Source organism: Maylandia zebra, linkage group LG1 (assembly GCF_041146795.1).
Source record: "Maylandia zebra isolate NMK-2024a linkage group LG1, Mzebra_GT3a, whole genome shotgun sequence".
Classification (NCBI taxonomy): domain Eukaryota; kingdom Metazoa; phylum Chordata; class Actinopteri; order Cichliformes; family Cichlidae; genus Maylandia; species Maylandia zebra.
The window spans coordinates 42,956,052-42,980,100 of record NC_135167.1 but is presented as its reverse complement, the minus strand read 5'-3'; the positions used below and the strand labels follow the sequence as shown (position 1 = coordinate 42,980,100).

Sequence of the window (24,049 nt, the reverse complement as noted above, 5' to 3'; positions counted from 1 at the left end):
CGGATGAACTCTGGATAACAAACCAGAAGAGGAAAACAGAGAAAAGAAAAAAAAGTAGACACATTCCAGTGAACAAACAGAAAAACAGTCTTACGGCATTATTGGTCTTTCTGTGGAGAAATATTGTTAACTAATATTGTATGACTGTTAAAACTGACAAATAGTCTGACCAGTGAAAGGAAGTGACCTCCCTGATTAGCTCACCTGCCAAATCTGTCCGGGAGATTTCCACCAACCCCTCATAGAGGCCTTTGGTAGGGTTTTCTCCAGCTACGAGCACTCCATGAAGCCAGATTAACAGCATCCGGTGACCATGATCTTTGAAGCTTTTCTTACCTTCAATTTAGATTTATATCAAGCATTATCCATCTGAACTTTTAGTTAAACACAGTCACTGTAGACAGTTCTTATACCATCAGAACATTTATAGAATCACAGTAACTAACTAGTTCATATAGTCCACTGGGTCTGTATTGTAACCACAGACCAGCGTTAAGCAAGCGAGGTACTTGGCCAGTAAGCAAAGCTGAATGACATCCTGATATCTTACATTTTAAGTGCTCCAACAAAATGAAACAATATTTTATTTTATATAATTTAATATTTTATTTAAAGTTCAACTTTAAATTAAAAAAAAGGTTCAACAGGTTAAAAGTCAAATAGAGTTTAAAAGCAAGGTGTCAAAGATCTGGCATTTGGAATTAAAGAAAAAAGCTGTGCCCAGAATGTAACTCTTGCAACAGTGTACAAAAGCTGAAAAACTTATTACAATCCATGTTGCAAACTGCTGTCATCTTGGAGAGACTGCTCTTGGTTGGAGGACCAATCTACCCAAAGAGAAAGATTAGCAATTATATCCAACTATGTCCAACAAGGACAAGTGTGGGTTTGGATGGACGGAGGTACAGTATCTACCATTCAGGAGGAGGGCAATCTGGTGGGCAGTTTAGCCAAGTTATTGGCCAGTAGTTGGATGGGACCGGCCCCTTCTTGGGATCCTTGGGGATCAGGACAGCCTTCGGTTAGACATTCCGGGTGGGTCTCAACCATTAGCACCTGGTTCATTTGTGCTGCAGGATGCTAATGGAGTTAGCTTGTTAGCTTCCCTATCCAGTAGGTGTTAAACATGGCAGGGAATGGTGCTGTCCAATCCCTCTGCTTGACATGTCTGCCACTGTGATGGTTACTGGATCCTTTCAGGGAGGTTGTTGCAGTCTGCTCTTAGATCCACTAGGCACTGAGCATTTCTGTTATGTGTTGCATCCTTCTTACATATACTCTTCAGTATTGCTCTGTCTCCAGCGTTGGCGGGGCTGTTCTCATTTTGTTCTGCTGCCATTCAGACTATACTTTGGGTAGTTCAGTGGAGAACATCTGGTTTATTCTCCTGGCTTTTATCTCTCTGGTTAACCAAGATTCAGGTATCAGGTATAGGCAGTTGTAGTTGTGCTTCAGGTCATCATTATAAGACAAGATATTGTATGATAATAGACGTTTTTCTACAAAAAAGTGATGTTGTAAAAAAACCAAAAGAAAAACAACACCATCTGCTCTCTGAAATATTAAGGATTAAGCATCCATTTACTCATGTCAGACTATCCATATATTCTAAATAGATCTGTAGTTCATTTGTTGTAGTAGAATTGTAGAAAGAATTCTTGATCTGGGTTAAAATTGACCTAGACCAGAGTTAATCACCTCAGGTACTCAGAATGCTGTAGAGTGAATCAGTCAGTGCCAAATTTGAGAATTTATTTTCAATAAAATCACTGGACCCATGAAACAGTGCTTCTATGGTTCTGGACATTACAGGCCTTATATTACAGTTTTTCAAACTTGTATGATTTCCTGTGTAAAGATTTATATATATATATATATATGAAAAAACCCAACAAGTACAAAAAAGGTAATAAAAATAGCAATAAAACTGTCAATAATTTTTTTAGGAACTCAGCACTGCTCACCTGTCCACTGTTGTTCTATAGCTTGTATATGTGCTTCACTAAAGTCCCAATGCTGAGCGAGAATCTTCCACTCCCCATAACACAGATGCTTTGTGGCGAGGGTCCATAAGACAGAACGGAAGTGCTGTGTCTCTGGCTGATGGTCCTGTTTGAAGCTCAGAGGTCTTCTTACCTGCTCACATCCCCCGTGATCCTGAATTCAACAGGGAGAAAGTTTTGTGAGTCGTTCGAAGTTAAAAGGATGTTATCACGTTTTATGCATATGATGTACAAAGAAAACAAACTCTCAGTACCTCTTGCTTTTAAAACTAGCACAAAGAATTTACAAGATACTTAGCTGGTTTGTTAAATACCTTCTCCAGGAACAAAAGGCAGTACACAGCTGTTTTACACCTTAAGCTTCACACTCCCTTGCTACCTCCAAAAGTCATTTCCTTCTAAACCTAATACGTGGTTTTGTCATCTAGCAAGAACTGCAATCAAGCATTTGCAATAACTAATAAAAAAAGCACTTGTGACAATTGTGTTGGTGACAGCTTTTGTTATAATATCAATAATATTCATATGAATATGGGATACTGTTACATGTTTGCATAGACTTTTGTGGAATATGGAGACACTCCTGGCATTATATGAGCAAAGTGAGACTCATTTTTTAGGGTTGGTGGAGATGAGTGTGAAGATCCAAACAATCCCTGTCAGTGATGGAGAAGCTTTGATGAAAATATTTGGTAAAAAGTTCACCAGCATGAAGGAAATGAAGTTTCAAACTTTCCTTAGGAGGAGCCCAGCACGCCTGCTTAAAGAAAAGTGAGTGTGGCGATGTGGATGCTTGCAGCGACTGCTGTATAGAGGCCATCCTGCTACACATGAAACACATCAGAGTCATAACTGTTATTTTAGTCACGTGTTTGTTTATTATCCTTATTGTTTTATCTGGGACTGTTTGCAGACATCTCAGAGAGAGGAGACACCAGCATCTGAACAGAGACTCAAACCAGCAACCTGCAGCTCCCTGCTTGGCTGCTCCAGTTTTCTCCTCACTCATGTTGCCCACCAGTGATTTCTAGCTGCCCACCCACACAGCAGGCTAGAATATGCGCTGAGCCTCAGCACCCAATACTTGGAGATGTTTTCTTTATTAAATAATGAACCAGACCCCAAAAGTAAACAGCTGTTATTGCTAGGCAACGGGAGCAGCCTTTGGCGATGCAGCACCTGACATTCCTGACCATGTGGGCGGAGCATGCATGAAATGGAATGTTCAGTAGAACTGTGCAACACAAGCACTTAGTTCCAGCATGTTTCATTGTATCCAGACACAGCTAGAGACACATCTACAGCAGCATCTCTGTGCAGGACAAACGACAGTTGACGAAGAAACATCGAAAACTTCACTTCACTCCTCTACAAAACGTTGGCTCCTTTGTTTAAAAGGCCAAAATGAATCGAGGGAGAACGAGAAGAGGATCGGCGAGTGCTTCACCTCACAATTCAGTACAGCTGATTAACCTGCAAGAAGAACTTCAAATGATACAGGCTGAAAATATCAAATTAAAAGAAGAGGCAGAAAAATCAAGAGGAGAAGCTAAAGATTCAAAGTTTGAAACTGATGTAGTATTGCAGGAATTACTGCATGTGGGTCTCAAACTTAAAGGAGAGAAAATGGGAAAACAACAGGCAGAAAAGGAGAATGAAAAGATGAAGAAAGAACTGTTGGAAGCTCAAAAAGCATTGGAGGAAGAGAAAAGCACAGCACAAGAAGCCAACAATAAATATCAAACTGCAAAGAAGGAGGCAGGAAATGTGATGCAGGAATTACAGGAGGTGCAGGAAGCTTTTGAAGAGGGAAAAAAGAAAATGCAGTTGGCAACTCAAGAAGCTGCAAATGTAACAGCTGAAGCTGAAACACTAAGGAAGGAATTACTGCATGTAAAGCAACAACTTGAAGAGGAGAAAAGACGTAAAGATGAGGCAGAAAATGAGATTGAAAATTTGAAGAAAGAATTGTTGGAAGCTCAAAAAGTGTTGGAGGAAGAGAAAATTAAAATACAGGAAGCAAAGAAAGAAATGGAAGATACAAAGAGTCACACTGAAAACATGAAGAAGGAACTGATGAAAGTACAAGAAGAACTTGCAGAAGAGAAAATTGAGGTGAAGGTATTCAAGAAAGAAATGACGGTGACCAAGAAAGACTGCAAAGACGCACTGAAAGAAATGCGAAAGCACAAAAAGGAAGCTAAAGAGCTCCTCAAACACAAAGGGAAACTGGCCAAACAGCAGCTGAAAGAAAAATTTAAAGATGCCGAGGAGCAGCTCAACAAGACCTTAAACGAACTGAAGGCAAAAGAAAAAGAAAAGCAAGCTGAGGACAGGAGGGGATTCTGGAGCAGACTGCTGAGAAAGAACTGACTCAGCAGCATCAATAGTTTCTTCCTCCTAATGTTAAAATCTCCACCTTTCTTTCACCCCATCCTTCTTCTTGGGACGTTTGCTTGTTTTTTAAAAACTGAAACACACAAATAAAATTGCCATAACTTGACCTCATGTTGCCTGCTTCTTTTCTTGTGTGTCTGTGGATGTAAAACAGTAACACACTTTCTGCTCTGTGTCTTTAATTGTAAATAAATGCAATATGTTTTCATTTTAAAATGCAGTGCAAAAAACTTCTGCTCTGAATCTTTTTTTTAGCAAAAAGCTTTTTGTTGCCTGTTGTGGAAGTTTTCCATTTAAATAAAGCCTGCAGACGAGCGGTGAGCGGTAGCTAACATTCTTTAATCAAACACACAAAGAACAGACAACCAAGCTTGATGAAGTCCCTGCATGACCGCGGGACAGACGGTCAGCAGAGTCTGAGCCCAGCATGGCTCTCAGTTAAATATCTCCAGGAACAAAAGGCAGTACACAGCTGTTTCACACTCCCTTGCTGCCTCCCAGAGTCCTCAAAGAGACAAAAGACTCTTCCTGTGGAGTTGTCTGCTTCCCCCAACTTCCTTACTACACCCCCACCATTTGTCTTACTGTGGAACTTTGTACTTACAATGTCAGTGGCATTCAGGTTGCTGCCAGCATCGATAAGCAATCGTACAACTTTTGTGTGATTGTTGAAAACAGCCAGGTGGAGTGGTGTGCAGTGTTGCTGTTTCAAAGAGAAACAGGTATTAAAAAGCTGCTCTCTATGATATTAACTTTTAAAACGTTTACAAGTGTTTACTGCCTAATTTTAGATTTCTTCTTCATTTTATGCACCAAAATGCTAACATGCTAACATACCACTGTGTAAGAATACCCATATGGAAAAGATATATATAAATCTTATAAAGCTTTGTGTTATGTGAAACTTGTGTGAAAAGCATACAAGAGTGAAAACAGATATAAGATCCTTTGATAAATTATATAAATGAAACTTGTTTTGGATACTTACTAAAACAATATATGAAAGTAATGAGAAAGTGGCCACTTTCATGAGTAAATCATATAAGCCTTATATGAAGTAAGCCAAATCTTATGCAAGTCTTTTATAAATTTCTTCTATTTCTTTTGCATATGGGTACTTTAAAAGAATTATCATAATTATTTTTTTCCGGAGATAGCTAACAGTGCTTACATTGTTTATAGCATCTACATTGATTCCTGCCTTCAGCAGCAAGCTGGCCTCTCTGTCATGACCATGCTGTGCCACATAATGGAGAGCATTCATTTTTCTCTACAGACAGAAGATAAATATTAATTCATGAAAATAACACTGCCAACCCACTCTTGAATTGCATATTTAAGTAAACAAGCATACATTAGTTTGTGCATTGACATTACAGCCAGAATCCAGCAGAAGTCTAACGCATTCATAGTGACCTCCGTCAGCTGCCGTGTGCAATGGTGTGAGATCATCCTACAACAACACAATACAACAGGTACAATCAAGGTCAAAGGTTTTTACAGTTTAAAGCTTATTATTCACAAGCATGAAGAAATGTGTTTTTTCAGGTTCAAAATGCTTGAGTGATCCCAAGAGTTTGGTGAGTAGGAATCATTTTTGCTTAGAAGGGTCTTGCAAGGCCAACAGGTCCTGGGTCAAAGGGCCAGGCTACTTGAAACTAGAGAAATCGCTGTGATTAGGAGTCAGCTACCTCACCCAGTTTACTGAGGAAACCACATAAACTAACATTACTAATAGTTTTTCCCCATGCTGTGAAAGTTCTTTTATTTTTTGGCAAATTCAAATCTGGTCTTCCTGTTCTTGAGCGTAACCAGTGGTGTACACCTTGTTGTAAACTGTCTGAGCTGGCTAGTATATTCCTTCTGGTTGAAAATGTCCCAAATGTTATTTTGGCTCCTCATAAAACTTTTTAATCTCTCTCTGATATGTTTATTTAGTTTTTCATTTAATGATGGCTTCTGTTGCTTCATCAACATCTCCTTAAAACTCATATTAAGTGTTCCAGTAAACAGCTACCCAATGCCAAGTGTAAATGGTTGTCTGCCTCTCTGTGTTAGCACTGTAACAGATTGGCAGACTGTTCAAGGTATACCCTGCATCTCTCCCCATGGAGGTGAGATAGGCTCCAGCCCATCAATGACCCTGAATGGGTGAGTGGATGGCTAAAAAGAAAACAAGAAAAATGCTTCAGTGGCAGGACCCACTGATTGATAGGATTCACCCTTCTTTAAGGTTCTGGACATCATAAGGCTGCTCTGGTCTGCAACACAACACACAGTTAGGTACACAAGTGTTTTGGCAATTACAATTTCTGTAATTTGTTCAATCTTAGCCTTCGCTTGTGTCAGCATCTCTTTGGACCTCATACAAAGGGTTTCACTGGACATCTACTAAATGTAAGTTCAACACTTATCTCTATATCTCTGCTTAATTACTGATAGAATAATTATGGGAAAAGTCTTAAATGGCCACAAAACTGCTTGGCAGCCATGTATCCAAATGCTTTTGAGCCTCAAAGGTTTAAAAGAGTATAAAACTTTCTATAATTCCTAAACAATTAATGCAACACTTCTGTTAAACCCTTTATAACAACCCTGTTTCCTGCACCCTGTCCAGAGGTGCTGGATCTGGGGGGCATCCGTTCATCTGGGTCTATGGCTTGCAAAGCCTTGCTCCCTGTGGGACGCTGTTCTTGATGGTGGGATTGGTTTGGGATGGCAGAATGGGTGGCTTCAGGGGTGGGCACACGGTTGTCATAGAGATGTATGGGCTCTTTCTTCGGTACTCTTAGGGGTGCATAACAAGTAAACTATCATGGTAACGGTAAATGGTAAATGGACTCACACCCATTCGCACATGCTCTTTGGTAAATGGTAAATGGCCTGTATTTGTATAGCGCTTTCTATGTAAGTCCTTTTTATCTAATGTTCACACACATTCTTCGCGCGCTGGATGCATCTGAGAGAAACTTGGGGTTACTATCTTGCCCCAAGATAATTGCCATGCAACCTTGTTTGGTTTCCCAGATGTACAAATCATGGCAAACCTCCTGGCACTTAACAGCGAACACTATATTATTCTATTTGTGTTGGTGGAACCAATTTTTGGCACAGTGTGTTTTGGGGTTTAAAAGCCATAGTAACTCTGTGTTTAGAAAAAAATGTGTCTCAATTATGGCCTGGCCTGTATTTATAGCGCTTTACTAGTCCCTAAGGACCCCAAAGCGCTTTACATATCCTGTCACACACACATTCACACACTGGTAATGGCAGCTACGGTGTAGCCACAGCCACCCTGGGGCGCACTGACAGAGGCGAGGCTGCCGGACACTGGCGCCACCGGGCCCTCTGACCATCACCAGTAGGCAACGGGTGAAGTGTCTTGCCCAAGGACACAACGACCGAGACTGTCCAAGCCGGGGCTCGAACCGGCAACCTTCTGATTACAAGGCGAACTCCCAACTCTTGAGCCACGATCGCCCCAATTGTTCTGATACTCCTGATACATACGGGATCACTAAGGGTTTTTGCTTAGACGGCAGTTTCACCTTCTTTCCTGGATCGGCTGGAGCTTTTTTAGGTGCCTTGGATGAGTGACAAAACATTTCTTCCACTGAAAACACTACATCCAGATGAACAGAATCAACTTTTTGAAATTTCCTTACCTGGATGCTGGCCTTCCTCGTGAGTTTATCCAACCTCTTCCTCTCAGCTGCAGATAAACTGCTGCTCCAACAAACCACACTGTAAAAAATGACAGATGCCACCACAGAGTCATAGAAGGTCTTTAAAAGCGCTCCCTGGACTCCAAATGACCTCAGCCGCCTCAGCAGGTAGCGTCTGCTCTGACCCTTCCTGTAAAGAGCATCAGTGTTGTGACTCCAGTCCAGTTTATTACTCAGGTGAACACCCAGGTACCTATAAGAGTCCACTATCTCAATGTCCACTCCCTGGATGTTCACATACTGTGGACGTCCTGTGAGGTAGTCCAGTATCCACTGGGACATGTGGTGGTCCACTCCCAATAGCTCCAGCCTGTCTCTCAGAAGTCGTGGCTGGATGGTGTTGAAAGCACTGGAGAAATCAAAGAACATGATCCTCACAGAGCTTCCAGGCTTCTCCAGGTGAGTCAGAGCTCGGTGCAGGAGGTAGATGATGGCGTCCTCCACCCCGATGCCAGGCTGGTAAGCAAACTGCAGCGGATCCAATGAAGACCTCACCAGGGAGCGCAGATGGTTTAGAACCAACCTCTCGAGGGTCTTCATCAGATGCGATGTCAGGGCTACCGGCCTGTAGCTGCTGAGGTCCTTGGGACGGGAGGTCTTTGGTAGCGGTACCACAGGAGGTCTTCCACAGCTGTGGTACTTTCCCCAGTGACAGGCTCAGGTTGAACAGATATCCTAGGATGCCACACAGTTCATCTGCACAGCATCTCAGGAGCCTGGAGCTGACGCCATCTGGACCTGCAGCCTTCTGCACCTTGATCTTGCGAAGCTCATTCCTCACTTGAAGTGCTGAGATAGAAAGAGTGGATTTTGGGGGAGGGGTGTGTATGTTGGAGTCCACAGAAGCCTGGGGTGGGTGTGATGGCTGGGAGCTGAGAGGTGTGAAGTCCTGAGATGAAGGACAGGCGGTCCCTGAAGATGAAGGAGATTGCAGCAGGGGGGACGATGCTGTGGTGGGCGTTTGATCAAACCTATTAAAATATTTATTTAGGTCATTCACCCACCCCAAGTCTCCTGCAGCCTGGGAGGTTGGTTTTTGTCCTGAGATTGTCTTCAGGCTGTTCCAATTTCATCTTCAGAAAATGAACAGCATGCTCTGGTTAGTCACTAGGAGAGTTTTGAAGCAGTTGGCTAAATGTTAGCAGAGTATAAGGCTGTAAACTTAAGAATTCACCCTATAACTTCTATCAGCAACCACATCTTCAGTGAACACTGACCCCGTGCCACTAACAGCCGCACATACATGCCTGTGCCATAACACTCCTCCACCATGTTTGACAGATTTAAATACATTGATGGTAACTATAATATTTGGACTGTGACATAATATAAAGACAGCAACAGCCTTTTTGTCTAATTTCATAATATGTTGAAACAGACGTGTTTAAGTAACAACTGTCATTTTCAGTTGAGTAATGAGTACTGGTTGAACAGCATGCCATATTAGGACAGAATTCAGCTGGCCTTTCTAACTATATAAGCCGAACACTTGTGTTTTCAGCAGGTATTTTCTCAGTCGGCTGCTCTTCTTCAGTAACCAGCCATGATCCTCCAGGCGGCTGTGCTCAGCGTGTTCTTGTGCTTCGCCCACACTTTTGTTATAGAGGTAAGCGTTGTAGTTAAGTATGCAGACGTAGATTTCCTCTCTGATTTGACCAAGATGTTTTATTTTGTTAAAATGGAATACAAGCTTTCTTCAAAACAAAACATAAGAACACAAAGAGAATACTTCTGTTTTTCATTTTATTAATTTATTGTATAAATTGGAATTTGCAATTTTAATCTTCAAGCATTTTTGAACTTGCAAACAAATCAAATACTAGTCCTTATAAACCCTTTTATCTTATTACAGGCACCTTTTAAAAAAAGTGTTGAAAACTCCGGTAAGACTTTGCTATTTTTTACATTTAGCACTTGTATGTCATCACACTATGAGATATGCTCTTATTCATGTTGATTTGTATTCATTTATTTATTTATTATAATTGGTCCATATTGGATTTGCCTGACTCCTTGACATGTCTTTGTGATGTTGTAACATGTGACCTTGTCCTTATAGAACAGTCAAACATATGTGCTTCATATTGAACAGGAAACAACACTGAGGGTGATGATTTCAGTATCTCGACACTGCTGGAGAAGGCTAATGCTAATCTTGGTATGTTCAACTTCACTTCAGTTCCTATTCATCAGTAGTAAATATACAGCTTTAGTAACAACATCCAGGGGCTAACCTTAAAAACTGAGTTGATGTGTTAATGAAACCATCGAAAGTACACGGAAAATATGTTTTTCTTTCCATACTTTACAGGGAAGAACTTGGATCAGAATCAGAATCAGAATCAGAATCAGAATGGGTTTATTGCCAGATGTTGAGGTTTACAACATTAGGAAATTGCTGCGGTGCTTCAGTGCAGACAATAAGAATTAAAGTGCTATGTAGAAAGAAAGATATGTGCATGAGATATACATGAGATATATACATGAGAATAAGAATTATGAGTGCTACGTAGAAAGATATATACATGAGTGCAGGTGGTGATCAGTGCCAAACATGAAATGATGCAGTTACACAGCGTAGGGTCATGTGTTAGTGGTGGGGACAATCATGTGGTTATTGTTTATGTGTCCAACAGCAGAGGGGAAGAAACTGTTCTTGTGGCGAGAGGTTCTGGTGCGAATGGACCGGAGCCTCCTGCCTGAGGGGAGCAGGTCAAACAGACTGTGTCCAGGGTGAGAAGGGTCAGCTGAGATCCGGGCTGCACGCCGCAGTGTCCTGGAGGTGTACAGGTCCTGCAGAGATGGGAGTCTGCAGCCAATCACCTTCTCAGCAGAGCGCACAACACGCTGCAGTCTCTGTTTGTCCCTGATAGTGGCTCCAGCGTACCACACGGTGATGGAGGAGGTGAGGATGGACTCGATGATTGCAGTGTAGAATTGCATCATCGTCCGTGTTGGCAGGTTGAATTTCTTCAGCTGCCTCAGGAAGTACATCCTCTGCTGGGCTTTCTTGATGACGGAGGTGATGGTGGGCTCCCACTTCAGGTCCTGGGTGATGGTGGTACCCAGGAAGCGGAATGAGTCCACAGAGGTGATGGGGGTGTCAGTCAGGATGATGGGGGGGAGTGGGGCTGTGTGCTTCCTGAAGTCCACAATAATCTCCACTGTCTTCTGGGCATTCAGCACCAGGTTGTTGTGGCTGCACCAAGACACCAGACGTTCAACCTCTCTCCTGTAGGCAGACTCGTCCCCGTCCGAGATGAGCCCAATGACGGTGGTGTCATCTGCGAACTTGATTAGCTTGACAGACTGGTGGGTGGAGGTGCAGCAGTTGGTGTACAGGGAGAAGAGCAGAGGAGAAAGAACACAGCCCTGAGGGGAGCCGGTGCTGATGGTCCGGGAGTCCGAGACATTCTTTCCCAGCCTCACGTGCTGCTTCCTGTCCGTCAGGAAGTCAGTGATCCACCGGCAGATGGGATCAGGCACATTCATCCGGGAAAGCTTGTCTCGGAGATGGTCTGGAAGGATGGTGTTGAAGGCAGAGCTGAAGTCCACAAACAGGATCCTGGCGTAGGTTCCTGGGGAGTCCAGATGCTGCAGGATGAAGTGTAGGGCCATGTTGATGGCGTCGTCTACAGACCTGTTGGCTCTATATGCAAACTGCAGGGGGTCCAGGAGGGGGGCCGTGAGGGTCTTGAGATGGGAGAGAACTAGGCGCTCAAATGACTTCATGACCACAGATGTCAGAGCCACGGGTCTGTAGTCATTTAGTCCAGTGATCCTAGGTTTCTTGGGGACAGGGATTATGGTAGAGGACTTGAAGCAGGCAGGCACATGACATGCCTGCAGTGAGGAGTTGAAGATGCCAGAAAACACTGGGGCCAGCTCGTTTGCACAGTGTCTGAGGGTGGCAGGAGACACACCGTCTGGGCCGGGAGCTTTCCGAGCATTCAGACTCCTAAACTGCTTCCTCACATCTGCTTCATGAATATGAAGAGTTGTGGTCGGAGGAGGTGGTGTGAAATCCTCTTTTGTGTGGGGTGAGGGGGCGGGTGTTGCAGGTGAACAGTTTGAAGGTGGTGATGGCTCTATGGAGGGGGGGGAGGTGGGGGAATGAGTGTCCAAAGTGCCTCTATTGTTGGGGTCGTTGGAGGTGTGAAGGCTGCCTGATGGCTCGTCAAAACGGCAGTAGAAGTTGTTAAGGGTGTTGGCTAAGAGCAAGTCATCAGTGGAGTGGGGGTTTTAGGCTTGTAGTTTGTAATATTCCTAAAACCTTTCCACACAGAGGCCGAGTCATTCTCTGAGATCTGCTGCTGCATCTTCTCAGAGTGCTGATGTTTGGCAATGTCCACTTCTTTAGTGAACCTGTACTTGGCCTCTCTGTAGCAGTCCCTGTCTCTGCTTCTGAATGCCTTACACTTTTCCAGCCACAGCTTTTTGAGTTTAGGAGTAAACCAGGGTTTGTCATTGTTATAACTCACCCTGGTGCGTGATGGCACAATGCTGTCCTCACAGAAGTGGATATAGGAGGTGACAGTGTCCGTAAACTCGTCCAAGCTGTTAGAAGCAGCCTTCATTGTGTCCCAGTCTGTGGTCTCCAAACACGTGCGAAGCTCCTCCACAGCCTCGTTGCTCCACAGTTTTTTAGTCCTCACGACAGGTTTGGAGAGCTTCAGCCTCTGTCTGTACGCGGGGATTAGGTGGATCATGACGTGATCAGAAAGTCCGAGTGAAGCGCGGGGCACTGCGCGATAGGCCCCGCTGATCGTGCTGTAGCAGTGGTCTAATGTCCTCTCCTCTCTGGTCGGGCATTTAATATACTGCTTATATTTTGGAAGCTCATGGCTCAGATTGGCTTTGTTAAAGTCCCCAAGAGCAATGATGAGAGAGTCCGGGAATGTCCGCTCCGTGTGGAGAATCTGCTCCGCGAGTGTGCACTGAGCTGCCTGCGCATCTGCGTCTGGCGGGATGTAAACAGCGGCCAGGATGAATGAAGCAAACTCCCGCGGAGAATAAAACGGTTTGCAGTGAATAAAAAGATATTCCAGAGAGGGAGAGCAGTGCTGAGCAATCACTGTTACATCTGTGCACCAGCCACTATTGATGTAGAAGCAGACACCTCCACCTTTGGTTTTACCGGAGAGAGCGGCCTGCCGGTCCGCGCGCAGCAGATGGAAGCCCTCCAGCTTGAGCGCGCAGTCCGGGATGTCCTCGCTGAGCCACGACTCCGTAAAACATAAGACACAGGAGGAGGCAAAGTCCAGAGGATGAACCTCTGGTCATATTTGGAGACATAGCAGTGCCAACAGGTCTACAGAACGCTGATCCGTGTACGGCTCGAGGCTGTTTGTGGCCTAAAAACAATGGCAGAGTTGTTGTACCTTATCGAATCTCCGACCAGTACTGTAAGTCTAGATACATGGAAACATTCCTTTTTATTGAGCTTTCTGCTAATTTTTCAGGTTTAACTGAAAACTATTAGAATGATTTTCTCCGTCTGTAGGGTTTGTTTTGGGGTTTGTTTTTTTTTCCATTAGTGGGCAAAGCTGCTTCCCAAACCTTTTCCCTCTGAGATTCCACATTTTAGTGTCCTCTAAATACAAAGAGAAATCAACGGGTTCTCATCTCAGGGCTTCAAATACAGCTGTTTGGTCAAAAGACTAAACACTAAACAAGTATTTTAATGACATACAGAAAGGTTTTTGTGTACAGAGAATACAAAGAGTTTAAAAATACTACCAAGGAAACTGAAAAGGACAGTTTATTAAAAAAGGAATTAGTCAGTTACACATAAATTTCCTCCGATATATAAAAAAAAACAACCTAAATATACATCAATCTGTATCAGATAGATGTAATATAAAATTATATATAAAGCTTTGCCAAAGCTTAGCATGGAGACTGATACAAGATATTCAGTCGCAATTTTGAAGACCTTAATGTTGCAGATAAAATTGCTGTTTTCTCGGTTCTAATGCCTTTTTCCTTCCATTGTGCTTTTGGCTCAATCCAACCCAAGAGGCGCTCTTTAATTCAAAAGTGCAGGAACTAGTTAGAGGAAACTACAAATAAAATTTACACCTTCTTCCAGTGTCACAATCAAAAAAAATTTATTTATTTTTTTTGGCAAGTTTGACAAGTTTTCTCCAGGGAATTACCTGACAAAGCATCCAGAGTGCCACAGACATTACACTGGGGGTGTCTTGTTATTGAACCTATGATATATCCCAATATAATAACACTCAAAGTTAGTTATAGTTAAGATATGTAGATAAAATGGGACAGATGTATTTTACCCTGAAAATTTCTGTTAGCTATGCCACATCAAAGATACTGGGGGGGAGCAGTTCAATGTTATGACCAATCTTTACAAGCTTCAAGCCAACATAATGAAGAATATTTTATGCTTTCTATAAATTCATTAAAGTTGTACAAAAACATCAGCTGATTTTGAGGCAGTAACATAGATTTGATTGATTTATAGGCCAGTGTAAGTAGTAAGCAGTTACTCAGGAGTAGCAGCATTGTGCTCAGTCTTAGTTGAATATAATGCCACAACAAACTAGAACCACAATACATGTTTTTCTGTGAAGCCCGCAGGGAACGTGACGTCATCGAGCAAGGTCTGAGGTCATTTGAAGCAGCCACGTGCGTCAGCTTTAGGCCCCAGAGCAGAGAAAGAGACTTTCTGGACATTCAGTCTCGTGATGGGTAAGTCCAACACAAAGTAGGCATTTATACTTGAATTCTACAGGCAAACTTTTCATCTAACGCAGGATGTTCTGAGTGAGGAAGCTGTTTTACTGGTTTGTCATAAAATTTTTATTTACCGCTCTTTTTCAGGTGTTACTCTTTTGTTGGGCGTCGTGGGGGTGGCCAGATAGTGTCACTGAGTCGCCAGGGCTGTGTTTTCCACCAGATAGTCCAACACGAGGTGCTCCATGCCCTGGGCTTCGACCATGAACAGACGCGTTCAGACAGAGACCAACATGTACGCATCTTGCTAGAGAACGTCATCCCAGGTGGGTCACATGACAAACAACAGCCAGAAACAACAGTCAGAAAAAATCTTTAAGTGGTCAGGATGACAAAAAAAACTTCTACATAAATGACAGTTCATTTACCAACAGTAGAGCAATAATCATGTTTTTTTAGAATATTTCAAACAACCCAAAGTACAAACAATGTAGGGCAAAATGTGAAACATTCACAATAATCAAATCTGTCTGTGGAATTCTTTTATTTATTTATTAAATTTATTTATAAGTTTGAGACTAATCTATTTGAATTGGAAGAATGTTTTGTTCCTCTGTGCTTTTCAAAAAAAGATGTATGTATATGTGTGTGCAGCACGGTGGCACGATGGTTAGCACTGCTGCCGCACAGCAAGAAGGTCCTGAGTTCAATTCCACCATCAGGCCGGGGTCTTTCTGTGTGGAGTTTGCATGTTCTCCCCGTGTTTGCGTGGGTTCTCTCCGGGTACTCCGGCTTCCTCCCACCGTCCAAAGACATGCAGCTTGTGGGGATAGGTTAATTGGTTAATCCAAATTGCCCATAGGTGTGAATGTGAGTGCGAATGGTTGTCTGTCCCTGTGTGTTGGCCCTGCGACAGACTGGCGACCTGTCCAGGGTGTACCCCGCCTCTCGCCCTATGACAGCTGGGATAGGCTCCAGCGCCCCCCGCGACCCTGAAAAGGATAAGTGGACGCGAATGGATGGATGGATATGTGTTGTATATTAGTCTTTTGACCTGCATTCCTTCACTCACCCCAACCTGTCACGGCGGATGGCGCCCCTCCCTGAGCCACTGTCGCCAGAGTGCTTGCTCAAAGGGGGTCATATGATTGTTGGGTTTTTCTCTGTATGTATTATTGGAGGGTCTACCTATCAATATAAAGTGCCTTGTTATGCTTTGGTGCTGTATAAATAAAATTGAATTGAATATTAACAAAAAGTATTAAAGTTAACCAAGTAATTTTATTGTCCAAACCTGAGTAGTTTTTGTATATTAACCCTGTCATGCATGAATTATGACAAACTCAATCAGGATTTATTTTCTTAAGTATTTGTATTCATCTTTAGGCATGAAAAGATGAACACAAATAAATCCTGATTGAGTTTGTCATAATTCATGCATGACAGGGTTAAATAATAAAATTACAATGAAACATTTCATACATCTATTGTAACATTAAACGACCAGTGGGTGTGACACATCAGTGTGTAATGGTTTATTTTGCAAGTATACCATCAGCAGTGACACAAATACAAGAACACAGCCTTTAAATAGCTGTAAACTATAGCAACCACCATGCGTGAAAGGGTTAACATAGGCAAACATTATTCAAAATGGAAGTCAGCAGCAAAAGAAGTCACACCTCTTAAGTGTAAAAGTAGCATCAAAATAAATGCACAAGTCACTATGTGGAAGCGCAAGGTGAAATGACTTACAACTGTCCCAGCCCTCCCATGTCCATATGGAGAGCTCTCTCTTTAAAGCTGGAAAGCTCTTGTGTCCATGGACACAAATCAATAGATTTCTTTGTTTTTGTGCAAAGGAAAAAAGTTACCCAGGTGCTCTCACACAGCTGTAGGGTGAACTGAACTTTTGTGACATTTTAATGCTCAGCCTGGAGTAAGAGACAAACATTGACTGAGTTGTTTGAACCCCCACAGGGATGGAGCATAACTTTAGGAAAATCAACACAAGGAACCTTGATACTCCCTATGACTACAACTCTGTTATGCACTATGGAAGGTAAGATATCAGTTCACTCCCTGAACATGCTTCAAATGTATATTTATTTAAAAATTATGTCATAATAACACAGTTTTATTTGACACAGTTTTATCTGTTTTCAGTCCTTTCATTTTCAAGATTTTAATTTTCTACATCCTGTGTACATGTGTGTTGTAATCAACTTCTCTTACCACACTGGCCATTGAGAAAACCAGTAATTCAAACCAGTATAAAGCTGTGGTAACCAATGAAACAGTTTACACATTGAGTGCTATAACAATAATAATAATAACAATAATAATGATGATAATTTTATTATCAGTAATAATATTGCAGCTGCCTACAACGCACACATTTATAGACAAAAGCCACATTAGCTCGTCACAGAGTGCTAGCTTGCTGCCTAACGAGCAAATGCTACATGATGGACAATAATGGCGTGCAGGACTTTGCCTTTGGGCTCTTTTTGGGCAGATGATAAACCTTGAAACATTTATATCCCATTCTGTTAAATGTCTGAAATGGCAATAAGGACTCTGTTTGGCAGAGTCAATTAGGTAATAATTAGGTAGATAATCCTCTTGACTGACCTTTCCCTGCTGCATTGCTCAAGCTGAAGCCCATATTATAATTTCATGTTTTTAGCCTTCTCTTTGTAGTTGTTATAATGACACTTGTTTGAGACTACAATCACAATTTGCCTTACTACTGTGTGTTTGCACCCCAGGTTTGCCTTCTCAAGAGACAGGGAGCCAACCATCGTTCCCATACCCGATGAGAATGTAGCCATTGGCAGAGCTACAGAGATGAGTGCCAATGACATCCTTCGAGTGAATCGCCTTTATACCTGCAGTATGTACCTCGTTTCTTTTCGTTTCTTTTTCTTTCCTTTTTTATAAAGAAAAAAGGAAGCTGGATTAACAGTTGGAAGGTCAGTGGTTCAGTTCTTGGCTACTCCACTCTAAATTCAATTAGTTTAATTCAATTTTATTTTTATAGCGTCAAATCACAACAACAGTTGCCTCAAAGCACTTTATATTGTAAGGTAAAGACCTCCCTCCTGTCTTATAAACAAGTAAACAGAGGTCATGGCAGCCATCTGCTTCGACCGGATGGAGGTTGCAGGAAGTGAGTTTTAGTTTCTGCAGCACTTGGACAGTATTGGACAGTATTTACATATAAATAGTTATTGCACAGTGGTGGTTTATAGAGGGAATCCTTGGAATGTGGGTGGGACTGTGTTTATCAGTGCATGTGTGAGTTCTCTAAAAACTTTAGATAATATCTTTAAAATGATAGCGGCACAAACGAAAATTTTTGTAGCACAAACCAGCAGAAATGTAGCACAATTGATTGACACCAATTTTGTTTGATTTTGTTTGGAGTGGTTAGCACCAGAGTGTGAACAGACAGGAAGTCAGAACATCCAAGTCTGAGGCTCTCGATTTACTGGTGGATTTATGTCCCTGCTCTCACCTATGGTCACGAGCTTTGGGTAGTGACCGAAAGAATGAGATTGTGGATACAAGCGTCAGAAATGAGCTTCCTCCAAAGGGTGGCTGCCCTCTACCCTAGAGATAGGGTGAGGATTTCAGCCATCCGGGAGGGGTTCAGAGTAGAGCCGCTGCTCCTCCACATCGGACGAAGCCAGTTGAGGTTGTTCGGGCATCTGACAAGGATGCCTCCTGGGTGAGGTGTTCTGGGCATGTCCCACTGGGACAAGCCCTGGAGTAGACCCACTGGTGAGATAATATTACACTTGTAGTCAAGACCGCCTAATCCGAGACCAAGAAATAACCAAGTTAAGATGAGACAAAGACCGAGACAAAAAAAGTCTTTAAACTGCAGCCAGATGCTGTTTCGTTTACGGGTGTCAGGCATATTTATGTGTTTTTGCTTTCACACAGCCCTCCTCACCGCTGTCCACTATCTTACTCACTGAGAGGACAGACGCACGCTCCACGTGACTGTCGCGTCTCTCACCCTCTCTGTTTTTCACATAATGATATTATCCTATATCCTCGCATGTGATTGGCCGCAGTATGGAGGGATTGGAGCATAGCTGAGCCCCTGTGTGAGAGCCGAGCAGCTCTCACACAGGAATTTAAGGAAATTAGGTGAGGGTAGAAATGACTGAAAGATTATCAGGCTCTATTTTGAGTTTTGTTCAAAAAAGAATGACTTCATATAGGAAAAAAAAATCACATATGCAGGACACCTTAAACTATTTTTTTAATTAAGCAGCAAGGCAGAACAAAGTCGGGGCTGCATCAAACTGTCTGTATTTCTTAATTGCAAATGGCACCAAATTGTATTCAAACTGAGCCACACTTATGGAGCTCCACAATTCTGTTCCTGGTGTTTTGGTTGACATCTCCTGATGTTCCCATGTCACAGAAACAGGCTCTGTGTTTTGCCTTATATGCATCCACAGCTGTGCCACCAGTTTACTCACATGGACTCTACGAACCAATCAGAAGCTTCTTCAGCTCAGAATGGAATCGTCTGCAGTTTTCTTATTAATTAACAATAAACTTAGTGTATATGTACTCCTACATTTGATGAAAGTGATAAAAATAGAAGCTCTGTCTCTCTTTATTCTGACATTTAACTAATTCGAAAGATATTTCAATATTTATTTATCTAAAACAGAAGTTTACTCTAAACTGATGTTTAACAGTAAAAAAAAGTTTTTATGTTTTTTCCATAAAGTGTAAACATCTGGTTTCAACTGTGAATATCCTGCTGTGTATTGAAATCCCTCTTGTTTTGCATAGATATACTGAACAACATACAAAGCATAATATATAAAATAACATCTACCAGAGTTTTTTCTTTGAAAGAAGCTCCTTATGTCCATTGTTGTGTTCATCAGTACACAACTGAAACCGATTGAGAGGGTTTGTTTAGCCGTGGAGGGAAACAACTGAAAATATGAAATGAAAGCTAAGACTCTAAAAAATCAGCGTTGCTGTTCGGCTTTTTATTTGTCTATTTGTTGATTCACTCGAAGAGCAAGTAACGCAACCAAGTGATCAGTTTGATATCAATCTTTTGTGATACACCGTCATATTTACATTATTAGTTCAGTATGAATGATTTGCTTTGGTACCTGGTCAAACTTAAGCTCTCCTCTGTCTGCAGCAAACTCGCAGGCAGCAGCTTCTCGCTCACATGTGTGCTGTGCTCAGTCGCCTAGTGCCTGAGCTCGGATCATATCAAAATTAGGGGGAATTTACGACGGTGCGCTCTGTGCTTCGTGTAGAGATGGCACGATACCACTTTTTTATGTCCGATACCGATACCGATATCATAAATTTGGATATCTGCCGATACCGATATGAATCCGATATAGTGTTTTTTAATCAACAAAACTGTTTTTTAAAATATCTTGCTGCATTTTGCAAGTCTGCAAGTTCATACTCAAGTTTAAAACAACAACTACACTAAAGCTATTCTGTTATACCTGTATACAAAAAAAATATTTCATAGTTCAGCAATACTGATCAATCTAATAAACTTAGACCTACACCATCCTCCCTATTCTGGTATTTTAAAGAGTACTTAGCGTAAATATTAAGCAACCTAACTAATAGGGTTCCAACTCCCAGCAACAACAAAAATAAATAAATAAAAAATAGGGAACCACCCCTCACGCTCCACCTCATGATGCTTAATCGACGTAATCAACCTTAATTTGATGCAGTGTGAAAAAAAATGCACAGAAATCAATTATTTTTCAAGAAATATTAAATAGATTCAACATCTTTCTTCAACAAAATTGCAGACTGCACAGATGGTACCTTCCCAAAGGAAAAAGTACTATAGCTTACTAGGGTATATATATTAGACTTAATAGTCACTATGTACAGTAATTGACTTCTATTCATTTTACATCAAATTAAAACTTTGGGTGTCAGATAATTATTTATTAAAAGCTAGACATTTTAAATGAGAATAAGAAAGAAAAGTATGTCTTTGTGCCCCCTTTTCCCTGTTCATGCCCTATCGGCCCCCCTGGCTAAACTTTGCTAGATCCGCCCCTGCACAGTTACCAGCCGTCAGCTACATAGAAAAAGATCCTCGAGTAGAAAGTAATAATAAATAAATTCTAACAACAGCTTATCAAGGTTAAACGTGCTGCTGTTGTTCAGCCGCTGGTTTCCTCTTTCTGGTGCAAAGTGGGCCAAAAACAAACAAGAGAGACGGACTCGCGACAGAAAAGCCGATCAGCTGATCATTAAGCAGTTTCATGATTGAAGTAGCAGCCGGAGAGCGAGAGGCAGTCGCTTGTTAAGCTTAACGTGGGAATGCTTTACAAACATTCAGAGATGGACTTACACACTTGCTTTACTTCTCTCGGGGATAACTTTGTCGGAGATGAAATGCCAGGTTGCTAGCGAAGCTCCACATGCTATCCAGACCACCGACAGGTCCGGCATGCCACAGCTGCTCTATCACGTGATGCATACTGCTCCGAGTGCTAACGTTCTGAGGTGAGTTACGGCGTGTTGCAAGTTTTGCGAGGTGCTTTCGTGATATTTAATGGATCGGATTACATTTTTTATTTTTCTCCGATATCCGATCCAGTAATTTAGGTCAGTATCGGACCGATACCGATACGTAATATCGGATCGGTCCATCTCTAGCTTCGTGTGTTGTTTTTGTTTTATACAGTTGTCAGTCAGGCATCTAACTAACAAATTACACTCCAAAAGACCCCATGCTTCTGAAAAAATGACCCGGGCTTAAGCCCAGTAAGCCACCCCCCCGCTCCGCTGATGGTTGACTCCAAATCTCCCGAACACTATGTCGATTTGAGAATGCAAGACCGAAACAGCGAGACCAAGACCGAGACCAAAGTCAGTCGAGACCAAGACCACGTAAAAGTGGTCTCGAGACCAAGACCAGTCTCGAGACATCCAACTCTAGATAATATCTCTTGGGTGGTATGGGAACTCCTTGGTGTTCCCCTGGACAAGCTGGAGGAGGCAGCTAGGGCAGGGGTGGGCATTCTCAGTCCACGAGGGCCGGTGTCCCTGCAGGTTTTAGATCTCACCTTGGGTCAACACACCTGAATCACATGATTAGTTCGTTACCAGGCCTCTGAAGAACTTCAGGACAGGTTGAGGAGCTAATTTAGCCGTTTAAATCAGCTGTGTTGGTTCGAGGACACATCTAAAACCTGCAGGGACACCGGCCCTCGAAGCCTGGAGTTGCCCACCCCTGAGCTAGGGAGAGGGAGGTCTGGGCTTTTCTGCTTAGGTTGCTACCCGGCCCCAGAGAATCTGAAGAAAATGGATGGATGTATAGATGTTCCAGGTGTGTCGCCATGTGGGGAAAAATGCTTCAACACATGGTTGGGTTGGTAGTGTACCGGGGGCTTCTATTTAGGACTACGCTTCCTCCTCACCATCACTCAGCAATCATGTTTTCCCAACTGCTCGGGAAAATCCGATGGAAGAGAACTGACGGGGCCTCCGGAGCTACAAACAAGCTACATTTATAACAAGTATAGTTATTAGTAAAGTAGGCCAAGGGGTAACTAAACATCTGAGCAGGAAAGAGTAGGAGAGACAGGTGAAGAGCTAATGCTAAGCTAGCAAATCCCTAAAGACACAGTGACTGAACACTGTAAATATAATTAGTGGGTGATTCAACAGAGTGTGCTTTGGATAAAGCGCAGGAAGATTACACTATGAAATAAGACGTTATCTATAAGTTTTTAATTAAATTGGCTACACAGATAAGCAATGCAAAAATACCACTGTAAGATAGAACAGGAAGTGATACTCCAGACTGAGACAACACCAAGAAGTATTTTGAAATGACCTTGAGCAAGATACTGAACTCTGAGTCGCTATTGATAAATTTGTGCAAATGTGTGTCTGGTACTTAAGTATAAGAAAGAGCATTTACATGAATGTTTGTGCGACTGGCTAATAAGAATTTTGAGTGCTCAATTAGAGCACAAAAACACTGTATAAGTGCCAGTCTACTTGCCGTTTTTCTGCACCACCTTTAGTTTCCAAACCTACTACTGCACCCATTTGTGCTTAAAGGTTGAGAGGTTTTCAAAATTCAAACAAAATGTAACTGTACTATGAAGCTGTCTCCTCCTCAAATAATAATTATATAAATAGAAAAAGTTGGGACAAGCACAAAAACCTGGAATCCTGTTAACAAACAAGCAGAAAAACCAACGTCACTGGGGTAAAACGTGTTTGAAGATCAAATATGTACACAAAACTGACATTGGGTGATGCAAAATGGAGGGAAGAGGAAGCAATTTCTGTTTGGTATTATTGTCTATAGATAATAATATGCTTCAGAATATCATAACCATGAGAGCATGCTTATTTAATTATCTGCTTTGTGTGCTGAAGACCTTAAATTCTTTCAACCTATCTGCTCAGCCCCCGGCTTACTTTTCTACCTCCACTAGTTTCACAGAACAATCATGGAGACTAGTAAACACCAACATAGATATAGTACATCAAACTGTTCATCAAACTCAGATGTTCATGTGGTGTCTTAAAGAAATGCAGCAGCGTTTAAAGATTTCTCTCTGTTTGTTGTTTGACAGGCTCAAATGTGCCCATACCTGTGCAAAGGAACAAGTTGTTCTAGAAAAAGTAAGTAAATAAGCTCGGATGTTTTCGAATTTTGTTTACTTCATTATAATAGAAAATCATGTTCCTATACATTTATTTTACCAATTAAAGCTTTGTCGGGATAACTTTAGTGGAAACATTTGGTTTAAAACAAAAAACAATGAAATGTCATATATTTTAATTGATCAGGGTCAGAAGCATGTAGCTGGGATGAGTGAAAGGCATATAAACCAGAACACCAGACGAACACATCTCCTCAATTTACAGCCTGTGTTTGTGATTTTTTTGTGCAGATACTACATATGTGTAACATCTTCTTTCTGTTTCCACAGACAACCAAGAGATGGGAGAGATTGATGCAGCTTGAATTTTATGCTTTTCAAATTTGCCTGAAATAGCTTTGTTTAAAATGAGAAATGAAAATGTATCATTGTCTATACTTTTCACCTGTCCGTTGACTTAATCCCAATCACGCTTGTGTAATTGCTAGTCAGCTGTATGAAATACTAAAAAATGAACAAAAATAAACATTCATTTTCATTTCTAGTAAGTTTGTTTCTTTATTCCACA

At 41.9% G+C, this 24,049-nt stretch overlaps 1 protein-coding gene and 2 long non-coding RNA genes across 3 annotated transcripts; 2 read left to right on the top strand and 1 right to left on the bottom strand.

The window, feature by feature from the left end:
• Positions 1-5,004: 5,004 nt before the first annotated feature.
• Positions 5,005-6,047, bottom strand: LOC143419590 (uncharacterized). The gene is made up of 3 exons (XR_013099612.1): positions 5,755-6,047; positions 5,572-5,670; positions 5,005-5,103 (listed from the first exon to the last, which is right to left on the bottom strand). It is a non-coding gene; the product is annotated as an uncharacterized LOC143419590 (long non-coding RNA).
• Positions 6,048-9,618: 3,571 nt separating this feature from the next.
• On the top strand, positions 9,619-10,284 carry LOC112433627 (uncharacterized). Its single transcript, XR_003023591.2, has 3 exons — positions 9,619-9,731; positions 9,978-10,008; positions 10,218-10,284. It is a non-coding gene; the product is annotated as an uncharacterized LOC112433627 (long non-coding RNA).
• Position 10,285: 1 nt separating this feature from the next.
• LOC112433628 (hatching enzyme 1.2-like) lies at positions 10,286-24,025 on the top strand. Its single transcript, XM_076887638.1, has 8 exons — positions 10,286-10,317; positions 13,373-13,530; positions 14,719-14,836; positions 14,969-15,147; positions 16,802-16,883; positions 17,593-17,717; positions 23,452-23,500; positions 23,812-24,025. Exons 1-7 carry the CDS (start codon positions 10,286-10,288, stop codon positions 23,493-23,495), a joined length of 738 nt encoding a protein of 245 aa, XP_076743753.1. The 3' UTR covers positions 23,496-23,500; positions 23,812-24,025.
• Positions 24,026-24,049: the final 24 nt, after the last annotated feature.

Bases quoted from the DNA above. Each gene is read 5' to 3' on its own strand.
- LOC112433628 (XM_076887638.1), top strand. From the start codon at position 10,286: ATGTTCAACTTCACTTCAGTTCCTATTCATCA. The intron at 10,318-13,372 runs GTAGTAAATATA...CATAAGACACAG, and splicing joins ACTTCAGTTCCTATTCATCA to GAGGAGGCAAAGTCCAGAGG. The intron at 16,884-17,592 runs GTAAGATATCAG...TTTGCACCCCAG, and splicing joins TCTGTTATGCACTATGGAAG to GTTTGCCTTCTCAAGAGACA.